The following is a 13,206-nucleotide window of genomic DNA, read 5'->3' as shown; positions in this document are numbered from 1 at the left end:
CTCCATAACCTAAAGCTAAACCTAAACTTGAAAACCCAAACCTAAACCCGATCCCTAATCCGATTTCTTAAACCTAAACCTTAACCTATTCTCAATTCCCTAAACCTATAGCTTATAATCTAAACCTAAACCTAAACCTAAACCTTTACCTAAACCTATAACCTTAACCTAAACCAAAACCTATGACCTAAAACCTTAACCTATAACCTATAACCTAAACTTATAACCTATATATAACCTAACCTTAACCTAAACCTTAACTTATAACCTAAAACCTAAACCTTAACCTAAAACCTATATGTATTCTCAAATCCCTAAACCTAAACCTACACCTAAACCTAATCTCAACTCCCTAACCTAAACCTAAACCTAAACTTGAAAACCCAAACCTAAACCCGATCTTGAACCCGAACCCGATTTCCTAAATCTAAACCTTAACCTATTCTTAATTCCCCAAACCTAAAACCTAAACTTAAACTTAAAACCTAAATGTATTCTCAAATCCCTAAACATAAACCTACACCTAATCCTAATCTCAACTCCCGAACCTAAACCTACAAACCATATGGTGATACCATTCCTTTTGTATCAATTTCATTCTTCTTTGAGTTTTTATTAATTCATTAAGAAGGAAAAAATGGTTATACATGATGCACTTCTTTCACTTTGTTTTTCTTTCCCCCAATGGTCATTCTGATTTATGAAAGCTATGACTATTTGTTGGATGATGGAATATACGAAGCTATTGCAGGAAGTGATTTTGTCATTACTAGCTAGAGTTGCATTTCGAGACAACTCTTAAAAGTACTACATAAATGACCATGGAAGTAATTTTACAGAGGTCACTAAGAAATTGAAAGGAAAAGGAGTGGACTTGGACAACAATCGGTTTTTGATTCTTCAGGTGGGTGATGGCTGAACAAAGCGTATTTACTTGTGAAAAAAATCATACCGTCAAAATATATCTTCTCTTTCAATTCTGTATCATTGAAATTTCAGGGTGAAGTCGAGCAAATTTCTCTAATGAAGCTAAAGATTTGTATTTTCAGCATTATTGTAATTATAATTGTAATTGATTGAATGAAGGATTGTAATTGATTGTAATTGTAATTGATTGAATGAATGATTGTAATTGATTTTAATTGTAATTGATTGAATGAAGGATTGTAATTGAAAGAATGAATGATTGTAATTGATTGCAATGGAATGAATGAATGATTATGCAAGTGGTAATTGAATGAACAAATGATTATATATATTTTTTTTATTTTTTTTTTAATGTACGAAATAGCTATGGATATTGACCGTAGCCGATTATCTGACAGTTGTAGCCATTATTAAATTTGGCCTATTGCTATAGATTTTTAGCTACAAATAATATCCTAGCTGTTTGTGGTTTTCGCAATAGATATAATTGCTACGAATTTATCTGTAGCTATTGGGATCAATAGCTATGGATTAAATCCGTAGCCATAGGTTCAAGACCTATTGTTACGGAACCTACGACTATGGTCGTGCTACGGACTAAAACCGTAGCCATAGGTCTATGACTACGGTTTTAATCCGTAGCCTTTGCCCATTTTTTTGATAGTGTTAATATATTAATTTTAGACATGTTATGGCTAGCGATAAGTATATCATCAATATATAATACTAGGACAATGAATTTTCCATCACTTAATGCCTTGAAGTAGACAGAATGATCATATTCACTTCTGGTAAACTGCTAACTCACCATGAAAGAATCAAATCTTTTATACCACTGCCTAAGTGACTGTTTCAGGTCGAACAATGACCTCCTAAAACTGCAAACCTTATTCTCTGACCCATGTATCTCGAACCCTTATACTTGCTTCATGTAAATCTACTCTTTTAATTCACCATGAAGGAAAGTAGTTTTTACATCTGTTGTTCAAATTTCAGATTATTGGGCAACAATCGCCAACATAAATCCAATAGATACCTGCTTAAGCACGGGTGTAAAAATCTCACTAAAGTTGACATCGTAATAAGCCATTAAAACTATGAAGTTTGACCTTACCTCAAAAGTCTCTTTCAGCACAATCTAGGCGATCACCTCCATGGATTGGTCGTTAAGTAAAGCTGTCATCGAGGTCCTCATCGCTAGAGCTCGAATCGTCTGGGATAGCCTTACAATTCACCATTGGTAGTGCTTTACAGAAATCAGGATTGTGTGATACAACAACCACAGGCGGTTGAGCATCGCCTTGGGCTCGGGGTGGAATTAGCGTATCAACAAGACGGTCGAGGGTTGCCTGCAACCCTTTTATGGTTAACTGACTCTCCCAGTGGAAAGCCTCCATTCTTTCCAAAAGATAATGATTCCCTGGCTAACTGTCCATGAGATTTTGATCCGTACTGTCGTTATTTGCTATCAATTCAAGTGGAGTCCTTGCTCTAATACCAATTGACGTAGGGATGGGCGCGATAAGGTCGATCATCGTCTTCCTCAAAGGGATAACTACTCTAAATCCACGGAGCTTCTCTAGACTCCTCGCAGAGATTCCTCGAATCCACAAGGAGAGATAAAAATACAAATAAATTATAAATAAATCGGAAATAAATTGATTGGTAATTAAAAACGAGTTTACAACCTTTTAAATAGTGATACCAAACCTTGGAAGAAGTTTCAGAATCAAACTACAACTCAAACTCCTTAAAATCATGACTTACTATAAAAAGTAAACTTACTATTTATAAACGGTCATGATTTCTACTTGACCTTATTGTTTTCGGCCAAAAATAGTAAGTGTCCTGATTGGGTTAATCATCTTATCCTCCAAAAATAGTAAGTTATGATCGAACTAAAACTTACTATAAATAGTAAAAACAGAATTAAAAAGGACTTTTGACCATCGATCTGATAGAATCTCACAAATTTGGCATGGGCAACTTGGCGTAGTATGATTGGGTGGCTAAAGTAACTTCTCCTACCCCAAAATCATATATGGCACATTGAATAACTCATTCTGGTTTGCAAGATATGCCGATTTTAAGGATCTGACAGTCTCGATCACTTCCGCCTCCGAACGGACCTTCTCTAGTACATCTTGGACATGGAAGTGTCCGCGACCTGCTTTACATCAACTATTACTTCTAATGCTCTACGAAAGCTAGAGCATTTCTCATTATATACTTAGATATTGTATTCCTTTTTGTATAAGTAATTGAAAATAATCTTATTAACCAATAATCATGCTCTAATACATCATTATCATTAATTAAAATGAGACATAGTTTTAGATGTCTATTAAACGGACCCTAATATTTATGCTACTCTATTTGAATCCTACTTTTCTTAAATGAATTTCATGTGAAGGGTTTGACCATGTATTTCAATGGTAGGTGAGTGCAATTCAACATTGAGTTCTCGGGTTCAAGCTCATACCTACCATTAAAAAAAATTTAAGCAACTAAAGCATGAAATGACACAAAAAAGAGAAAAGTTCTAGAAATGATTTCTATGTAAACGAAATCAGTAAAAATATTTTTAAGAGAGTATTGTGCAAGATGCCTTGGATTTTGTCAATCTACTATGCTGAGAAGCCCTTTCTTAGATCAACCGATGTTTAATTCAATCCTACTGAAAATTGAATGGATTCTCAGTTTACACACTGTGAAGATTTGCATATTTTTTTGTTCAACCAAAAAGTGTAGTCGGTTTGGTTCAGTCCGACTAAAGGTCCCAATCAATCCGACCGAACAGGTTACGCAAGTTAGCACAAATCAGAGTATTTAAGTCCGATCACAATTAGGGCTTATTAATACGATTGTTTTCTCTCTTAAGGGCAAGGAATTTGCGAGCTGAGAGGGTTCTAAATGCTTATAAAGGCTTGGGAATGGATTTTTGTCAAGGGACTAGGGTTTTTCTCTTTATGGATCACAATGAGAGATTCGGGTTTCGTCTTTAATCGAAGGGGGTGAGTAGTGTAATCTCTAAGGCTTTGATTATACTAGATTTCTATTGCTTTGTGTCATGATTTTTTTTTTACAAGAGTTTTTCACGTTAAATATCTTGTGTTCGTGCTTTAGTTGGTTATCGTTTATTTGATTCTTCTATCTTTGTTGACATGTTTTCACAAAATGCACAGATTAACGGTAGTATTAGATCCAAATTTCTAATACCTAGAGTTGATCTAGGTTTATTAAGGGCTCAAAATTTCAATAGAGAAATATGTAGAGAAAGGAAGATGCATGACTTGTTTCAATCCCACTTCTTTCTCTTACTTCTTTCTTTTTTATTCTTTAAAATGACAAATTGCCCCTGCAAGACTCGGTTAACACATTTTGGCTTAGACGAGTTAACCAAGTCCCAAGTTTTACTTGGAAATCGGATAAGTAATGGGGGAATGCGAGCGAGAGTGCGTCTGCCCCTGGGTGTCTGTAAACCCTAAACGAGCATGCCCTCAAAAGCCTCCCTTTACCGTATTTGCTGCAAACCTCACATATGATACCTCTGAAAATGATCTTCTCAGGATTTTTGGCAGATATGGGAAGATAGCCGATGTATACATTCCCAGAGACCCAATTCGGAGGACATCTCGAGGATTCGCTTTCATTCGATTTTGCTATGAACGGGAAATGATCAAAGCCGCCAAGTGCCTCCATGGTAGAAGAATCGATGGCCGTGCTGTGACGTTAGCCTGGGCAAGAAATCAGAGGGGGAATGTCGCTCCGATTAGGGATTCACCCCCTCAATTGATTCCGTCTGCAACGCCTCAACCAACTTTCTCGGAAGCAGTCCGAAGCCACCCTGTTCCAGACAAACCCTCGGTGCAAGTAAAAGAGGCCCCTATTCTCGAACGGCGCCCAGACCCTTTCGTCATAGAGGCTGACATCAGGGAGGTCGAGAAATTGCAGGTTCCCTTTTCCATGGCTCTCATTGCCTCCTGTGCTAAGGAGGTTTTCGTCCTGCACCTGATCGACTCCCTCTACAACTCTCCTTTCGCTGGTTCCCAAATCGATGTCACTAGGATTGCTTCGAGAAAATTCCTCCTCAAATTCAAATCTAGGATGGAGTTGGATGCTTTTGCGTCAGATCTGGAACTACACCATTTGATGGGTTTATCGGAGGTTTGTTCCTGGTACACCCAAGCGACCTCTCTAATCAAAGGCAATAGGATCCAGCTAGTGGGTATACCTACGCATGCATGGTTCCGGGCACCATCGAAGGGTTTGCTAAATCATATGGGGAAGTTCTGGAAATCGACACAGTGACAGCTCTGGGCATATTTCAGGCGTTTGCCAGAGTCAAAATCAGACCGGCTCCGGATTTGGATATTCACAGCTTGAGATATTTGAAGGTAAATGGTTTGTCCTTCCCTGTGATTGGTTATTTGGAGAAACCGAAATTCTAGATAACCCATTTTTCCTCTCCAGATGTGCAGCCCACTGGTTGCAATTCCACCAGAGAATGGGTGGAGAAGTCCTTCTATAAACACAATCCTACTCTTTCTATATGCCTACCAGATGCTTGTGGAAATGCCAAGGTGACTACCAGTCCATCAGAGCAGGTTCATTCACCCACGATGGCAACCATCATTCCCTCCTCCCATCACCCTGACCTTTTCCTTCTGACTGGCTCAACATCCTTCGACCCATCCTCCCCACAACTGGGGCCGAGTGCTGTGGATCCCCTGATTCTGGATCTGAACTACCACCCTACCTAGTCTCCTCACCTCACCCTCCCCCTTAGAGTCTCAGATCCGCATCAAACCAATCCTTCTCCCACCATCCTCACTCCTATCCAAGTCTGTCATCAATTGAAGTCTGGAGGAAGTGACCCCTCTAGTTCCAGATGCTGGAAGGGCCGGGTATTGCTGCCCTGTCCCAGACAGATGTGTGGATCATGCAACTCTGCAGTCACAAGATCTTCAGCTTAGATCTAAGGAAGGTACTAACTCCCCTCTGCATAGGAAAGAAGGTAACAGCTTCCCTATGAATGAAGCCATCTACACGAACCCCGCTGACTATGTGGAGCTGGCCAATAACAGCTCCCCTGCGATTGAAGTAACCTGCAGGCCCCCTGTTAACTGTGTGGACCAAGCTAATACTAGGTTCCCAAACAGTCAGGCGAATCATGCCATCTGCAAGAGGGATGCTCTACCTGTCCAGACACCCCCCCCCCCCCCCCCCCTGCGGGGGTAGAGAGGCCTTTTAATTTCAATAGGTGTTGCGAACAAGCGGCCACATGGAAGGCAAAGTTTGCTGGGTGCTCTCCCACCCGCCGGCACTCTCACCCTCAAACATTGAGTACTACTCATGTCCCTCTACAACGGCGTGTTGAGCTGCTGAGAAGGGAGTGGCTCACTCCTAATCAGGAAGGCGTTAGAAGGGAAGCAGAACCCACAGGTCACCTGGAGATTGACCTATCCCCTTTCTTTGGGCAAGAAAACGGAGCAGGTAGTAAATCTGCAGGCAATGCCTAAGTCCAACTAGCCCAACATGCTCAGGTGCCTATTTCCTCTTTTGATCTAGAAGATACAAGAAGCCACAAGCCTCATTAGAGCCCCTACATACAGGGTAATGACTCATCGACAAGCACAAATGAGGCCACGGGAAGGATCATATCAGGCAGTAGGTCTATTAAAGGTAAGCGGAGAAAGGTATCCAACAGGAAGGTGGCTAGACTGATTGAAGAAGGGGAGTGGTTCTGCAAACTGCATCGCTTGAAGAGGAGGGCCATGAACTCAGGGTGTGTCACTGATGGGTAGTGCCCTTATTTGGAATGCTCGTGGGATAGGCAACCAGCCTACCATCAGAACTCTAAAGAAGCTGATCAGGAATTTTAACCCATTGCTACTAGCTATCCTCGAACCGATGACCAGAGAGGAGCGGAGGGTGGCCATTGGTCTGAAGTTGGGTTTTCACTCCTCGTTATCGAACGGCAAAGATGGGGGTAAAATCTGGGTTTACTATCAAAACCAAATCAATGCGACGGTGCACTTTAAATCATCTTAAATTCTTTCTTTGCATATTTCTTTTCAGAATTGTAGTTTTCTTGTTTTGCTGTCCATTGTATATGCTAAATGTTCATATATATCCAGAACGTCCCTCTGGTTGGACCTGGAAAATCATAGCAGGAACATCACAGGTCCATGGGCTGTTGGAGGCGATTTCAATGTAGTCACCGTAGCAAGCGAGCGTCAAAGTAACAGAGTGGCGGGAAGGCTGAGCATGTCAGAATTTGCTTCAGCTATTCTGCATGCTGGGCTACTTGATGCAAGTTTCGTTGGAAGAAATAGCTTTACATGGAGCAATAACAGATCCAGGAATGACAAAATATGGGCCAGGTTGGACGGAGTTCTCATGAACGATAGATGAGCGGAAGCCTTCCTCTCCTTCCGGGTTGAACACCTTCCCCGGGTCAACTCCGATCATGCTCCATTGTTACTTACATTTCCCCCTCAGCAAATGCCCTCCATCCGTCCGTTTCATTTCCTCCGTATGTGGACTCTCCACGAATCTTTCCAGCTGGTTGTTAAGAAGGTGTGGGAGGGAATGTGCTCCACCAACCCCATGGTAAATGTGCAGTTGAAGCTGAAAAAGACCAAACAATTACTTAAAGTATGGAATAAAGAGGTTTTTGGGAACATCTTCCACCATATCAAGGTAGCTGAGGCTGATGTTGATTGTTTGGAGGGTCATCTACAAAATTCTAGATCTAAGGATTCTTTCCAAGATAGTCTAGCTGCCAGGAGAAAGCTGGCCCACCTTGAGCTGATGGAGGAAATCTTCTAGAAACAAAAAGCAAGGAACTCTTGGTTGGAGGAAGGGGATAAAAATACAAAGCACTTCCATACTTCAGCTCGTGAGCGTGTTAGGAGAAATACAATTAGCTTGATTAAGGACGATAGTGGAACTTCCTTCTCTGGCTAGGCCCAAATCAAGGTTGCTGCAGTTTAGCATTTTGAAAGGCTGTTTCACGTAGAGCCTACTATGGATCCTAGCATATTTCTTGCTGTCATTCCTTGGATTCTCTTTTTGGAAGATAATAATGCATTACTTGTCAATCCTTCCTTTTAGGAGACACAGTCTGCAGCCTTTGACATCCCTAAAGATGGCGCCCCAGGCCCTGATGGGTTTTCTTCTTCCTTCTTCATTGAGTGTTGGCCAACGGTGGGAGAAGACATTCACAAAGCTGCATGCTCCATGTTCTCGAGAGAAGCGATCCCTAGAGCCTTTACTGCATCTCTAATATGTCTTATTCCAAAGTCCTCCGAAGCCTCAAAATTTGCTAATTACCACCCAATTAGCTTGTGTAATGTGATCTATAAAATTTTCTCCAAGATCCTCGCTTCACGATTGAGCAAGGTCCTCCCTAAACTGATCTCATTGGAACAGGGGGCTTTCGTTAAAGGAAGAGCGATCACTGAAAACATTGTGATGGCCCTGGAGGCAATGCAAAATCTCGACAGGAAAACTAGGGGCGTGAATATCATTCTGAAACTTGACTTGGAAAAAGCTTATGACAGGATTGATTGGAACTTCCTCAAGCAGGTCTTGCTCAAATTTGGGTTTAGGGATAGATGGGTTGCTCTTATGGAAACCTGCTGGGGTAGTAGTTGGTTCTCGGTCCTGATTAACGGGGAGGCAGCGGGTTTCTTCAAATCCTTTAGAGGTTTACGCTAGGGGGACCCTATCTCCCCTGGGCTGTTCATCCTTGCAGCGGAAGCCTTCTCCAGATCCTTCAGACAGCTGGTAGTTAGAGGTTGGTGCAAGCCGTTCAGCCCTCCGAGGGGTTGTCCCCTCATCTCTCACTTATTGTTCGCAGATGATACATTGTTGTTTGTCAATGGCAGCCGGGAATCGCTCAATACTGTTAAGGAATTCTTAAGCTCCTTCCAAAATGTCTCTAGTCATAGGATTAACAACACCAAGTGCTACTTTGTTCCTTCCAAGGACTTATCAGCTACTAGAATCAGGAGCACAGAGCGCATTCTGGGATTCTCTAAAGCCAGATCTAGGGTAGTGTACCTTGGAGTTCCCCTCTACAAAGGAAGAATTACTTCGGCTATGTTTTAGGCGCTTATTGATAAAATTACTAGCAGGATTAGCGGGTGGAATACTAGGTGTTTGTCCCAAGCTGGGAGATTAACCCTCATCAAGCATGTCTTGGGAAGTATTCCCCTCCATACCATGGCAGTCATGAGGACGCCAGCCCAGGTGATAACAATATGGAGTATAATTTTGCTCAATTCTTTTGGGGATGGGCCGAGGGAAAAAGGAAATGCCATTGGATTGCATGGAGTAAGATTGCTAGGCCAATTGAGGAGGGTGGCCTTGGGGTTAGAAATCTGAAAGATGTGTTGTCTACTCTTCATATGAAGATGGCTTGGAATGTTAAGTATGGGGACAAAGAGGGCCCTTGGGTGGCCCACATGCGCACCATATATCGGGGTGATTTGGAGGATGCACTTGCAATCAGAACATCCAATCACGCTCCCCCTTATTGGAAAGAGATCAGAAACGTCCTTCCGATTATCGCCAGGAACGCCCAGTAGCAGGTGGGATCGGGTACACTGAACTTATGGTCTAAAAACTGGACGGGTCTTGGACCTCTCCAGCAGATAGCTATCAACCCCATTCCGAGTTCACTTCAGTCCCTCCAGGTCAAGGATTTCATTGGGCCTTCTGGTCCCATGGCCCCCTCCTTTGTTCCTTTATACTTACCCCAGGACTCTCTCAACTTCATATTCCAGGGAGGCTTTGCTATAACTGATGACAGGCCCGACGTGTTCTGGCCGCATGATCCCACTGGCTCTTTTTCGACAAAATCAGCATGGGAGCTCTTAAGAGAACCGGCTCCGGGTAGATGGTGGTTCAATTGGATCTGGTACAGCAAAATGCCTCCAAAGATGTCCCTATTTCTTTGGAGGGTGTTGCAAGGGGCCATTCCCGTCGATGACAGAGTGCAGAAAAAAGGTATTTATTTAGCGTCTATTTGCTCCTGTTGTGCTGATGCAAACATTTCTAAGCCAAGTCAGGAATCCATCAAGCACCTATTCTTCCTTGGACAAATTGCATCTCAGATCTGGTCCCATTTCAGTCCGCTTTGTGGGGTTTCCCTCCTCCATCATCTTTCGGTGGAAGATAGGCTGGCGCAATGGAAAAATGTTGCGGCCCAGGGTGCGGCGTCAGCCCCTATCAGGAGGGTCATCCCAATTCTTATCCTCTGGGAGCTTTGGTGTACTGGAAATGGTGTGAGGAAGGAGAATCGCCCAATGTCTGCTATCCAATCCATTGTTAGGATCAAATGGTGGGCTATGCACATCTTGGGGGGACCATCGGGACTGCCTCTAGCTTTTGGGCGTGGCTGGCTTTGTTACTCGGTCTCACCCCATGCAGGCTCCATTACGCAGACTATTTACTGGGCTAAGCCGGCTACTGGTTGGGTGAAACTAAATGTGGATGGTTCGGCGCGTGGCAACCCGGGCTTATCTAGAGGTGGCAGGATTTGTAGAAGGGATGATGGCAGTTTTGTTTTTGCTTTCTCGACTACCTACGGGGTTGGTTCGAACAACAAAGCGGAGCTTCGGGCTATTTACGATGGTGTTGTTCTTTGTCTGGAAAAAGGTTTTTCAAAAATTGTTGTCGAAACAGATTCCAAGGTTGCGGCGAGCCTGCTGTCTGGAAATTCGACCACCCCTTGGAAATGGAGGCCATGGGTATCTAGGATCAAGAGATTGGAGCGGAATGCGGTGTTTGTCTTCTCGGTTATCCCTAGGGAAGGGAATGCCCCGGCTGACGGAATGGCTAGGGAGGCTAGCAACAGCCAAGCTTTTTTTGTGATCTCTCACATTCGGGATCTCCCTCCCCGCATTCATGGCCTTTTATTCTTAGACAAAGTCGGGTTAGAGGTGGTTAGAGAGACCCGTGTGAATTTGTAAAGCTTAAAAGTGGTGTCTGTTGATAGGTGTCCCATTTTTTTTTTATATTTTTACAATCGGTGGCCCCAGTTCTTTTTGTAAGGGCCCACCCGAAAGGTTGTGCATGCTTTGTTGAATGAATTATTGTGGCAAAGCCCACCTTTGAAAAAAAACAAAAAGCTTCTTGGAAATCTGGATTTGTCTTACCTAGAAACCGGGTGTATTTTCCCAGACCAATGATCAGGTTAGATTGACTGGGCCGAGTCCTGGGTTGACCCGCCTGGTTTGGAAACTCGGGTTTGGATGACAACGTCCTTTTTGTTTCTCGAACACTGTTTGGATGTCACTTTCTGAAAAAAAAAAAAAAAAAAAAGGAAATCCAATACAATATATATAATGCAATTATCAATACAAATGCACATCTTGAGCCTTACACTCAATTATCAATACGTACATCTGGTAGTCTTGTCTGTACTACAGCTAAAACTTCCCTTTCAATGACTAAAATTTCCAATCCAAATAAACCTTTGATGTCTAGTTTCAATGGTCGCACTTCATGGTGGGCCTCCACCCATGTGACTCATTAACTGTAAGTTATTCGGGCAGGCCCACCGTTGATCTTGACGACTTAACCTTAAAGACTGTAACTACCATGAATACCGATGGTTGTTGAAAGATGAATGCTGATTCTACTCTCCACAGCTTCAAACCCCAAACATTAACGCAACCACAGACGAGAACGGGTCAAGTTGGCCCCTTCTGTCCAGTATTATGGGTGGGCATGGGCCGCTAATTGAGGCCTCTAGGTCAGACATGGCTCAGATTTGAAATCGAATTAATATATCACTCCGGAAAGCATGTCTAGGTTTTTGCGCATCGAGTGGTGCTTGAGTGGTGATTTCTATTGCGTGTGTTGGAGAAATGATCCACTGCTCCCAGACTAGTACAAGTTATAGTGCCAGTAATTGCATTGGGACACTTAGTCCAATCCATTGATCCAGACTGTTCATTAGGTCCAATGACAATTTCATGGGCAAACCTGGAAAACATCAGATCTGATCAGACGCATATTAACCATTCGATCAATCATGACCTTATAAATGGATGGCCAAAATTATGTACAGAAAAATAGTTCCAATCAACATTTTAATCCATTTATTTGTCAGGGACCATCATGAATTGCTTATGTTTCTGAAGAGTCACTTTTCTTAGGCAAAAGTGACCATCCCATCCATTGTTTACAAAAAGGATGGCTTAAAAAAAAAGGGCCAAACCAAGGATGGATTAAATCTTCTGATCACTATGATTTTTTTATCATAGCAAATGGAAAGTGTTCTGATTTAATTGGACGGTTAATATTGATTGATTGGACCGTTGCCAGTAGGGTTGTCAATGGGCTGGGTTGGCCCGTTGGGCTCCAACGCATATTTACACATCCCATCCAATCCATTGATCTATAGATTGTTCATTAGGTCCAACGCAACTTTTTCATGAGCTACCATGAAAATATTACACTAATCTTACAAATATTAACCTTCTGATTAGTGGCTTAAACCTAGATGATCAAGATCATTTACACAAAAATAAGTTTAATCAACAGTTTCATCCATCAATTTGTCAGGAAGCTGATGGGCTGCTTTCAATGATTTTAAAGAACAACCTTTCTTAGGCAATGGCTACCATCCCCTCCATGGCCTGGGAAAAGGATGGCTATAGAAAACAAGACCAAATCAAGGATAGTTGGATCATCTGGTCAATGTAATTGTGTCCATGGTAACCCATGCAATGTATTTTAAATTTAACGGGTAGTTCAGATCCATTGATCGGACTGTCCAAGTGAACCGATGTGACGGAAACGGATTGGCTACTCCCCCTGCCTCCTGCCAATGGCTGGTGGTCGGTGCTCTGTGGGCCCCACCATGATGTATTTGTTTCATCCATGCCGTTCATCTATTTTTTTTAGATCATTTTAAGATATGAGACCAAAAATGAGATATATCCCAATCTCAAGTGGACCACATTACAGGAAACAGTGTTGAATGAACGTAGACCATTAAAAACTTTTTGAGGGCCATGAAAGTTTTGGATCAATCTGATCATTGTTTTTTCCCTTCATCTAGGTCTGTATTACCTAATCAACAGATTGGATGTCAAATAAACAGTACATTGGCATTAGGAGGATTTTAATGGTGGATATCCAATCACTAGTGTTTTCCTATGGCGTGGTTCAAATCAGATTTATATCAACCTCATTTTTGGGATCTAGCCATAAAATGATCTGTAAAAATGGATGAACGGCATGGATGAAACACATATA

At 42.2% G+C, this 13,206-nt stretch overlaps 1 protein-coding gene and 1 long non-coding RNA gene across 2 annotated transcripts; both read left to right on the top strand.

Moving 5' to 3' along the window:
• The first annotated feature begins 733 nt into the window (after positions 1 to 733).
• Positions 734 to 1,179, top strand: LOC131244632 (uncharacterized). Its single transcript, XR_009170432.1, has 2 exons — positions 734 to 904; positions 1,000 to 1,179. It is a non-coding gene; the product is annotated as an uncharacterized LOC131244632 (long non-coding RNA).
• A 6,255-nt stretch (positions 1,180 to 7,434) lies between these two features.
• Positions 7,435 to 9,524, top strand: LOC131244264 (uncharacterized). The gene is made up of 4 exons (XM_058243898.1): positions 7,435 to 7,632; positions 8,047 to 8,578; positions 8,690 to 8,988; positions 9,093 to 9,524. Exons 1-4 carry the CDS (start codon positions 7,435 to 7,437, stop codon positions 9,522 to 9,524), a joined length of 1,461 nt encoding a protein of 486 aa, XP_058099881.1.
• Positions 9,525 to 13,206: the final 3,682 nt, after the last annotated feature.

The sequence above is a fragment of the Magnolia sinica genome, chromosome 4 (genome assembly GCF_029962835.1).
Source record: "Magnolia sinica isolate HGM2019 chromosome 4, MsV1, whole genome shotgun sequence".
NCBI classification, from domain to species: domain Eukaryota; kingdom Viridiplantae; phylum Streptophyta; class Magnoliopsida; order Magnoliales; family Magnoliaceae; genus Magnolia; species Magnolia sinica.
This window is presented reverse-complemented; position numbering and strand designations above follow the sequence as displayed.

Bases quoted from the DNA above. Each gene is read 5' to 3' on its own strand.
- LOC131244264 (XM_058243898.1), top strand. From the start codon at position 7,435: ATGCCCTCCATCCGTCCGTTTCATTTCCTCCGTATGTGGACTCTCCAC. The intron at 7,633-8,046 runs GTAGCTGAGGCT...CCTTCCTTTTAG, and splicing joins ACATCTTCCACCATATCAAG to GAGACACAGTCTGCAGCCTT. The intron at 8,579-8,689 runs GTAGTAGTTGGT...TCATCCTTGCAG, and splicing joins TCTTATGGAAACCTGCTGGG to CGGAAGCCTTCTCCAGATCC.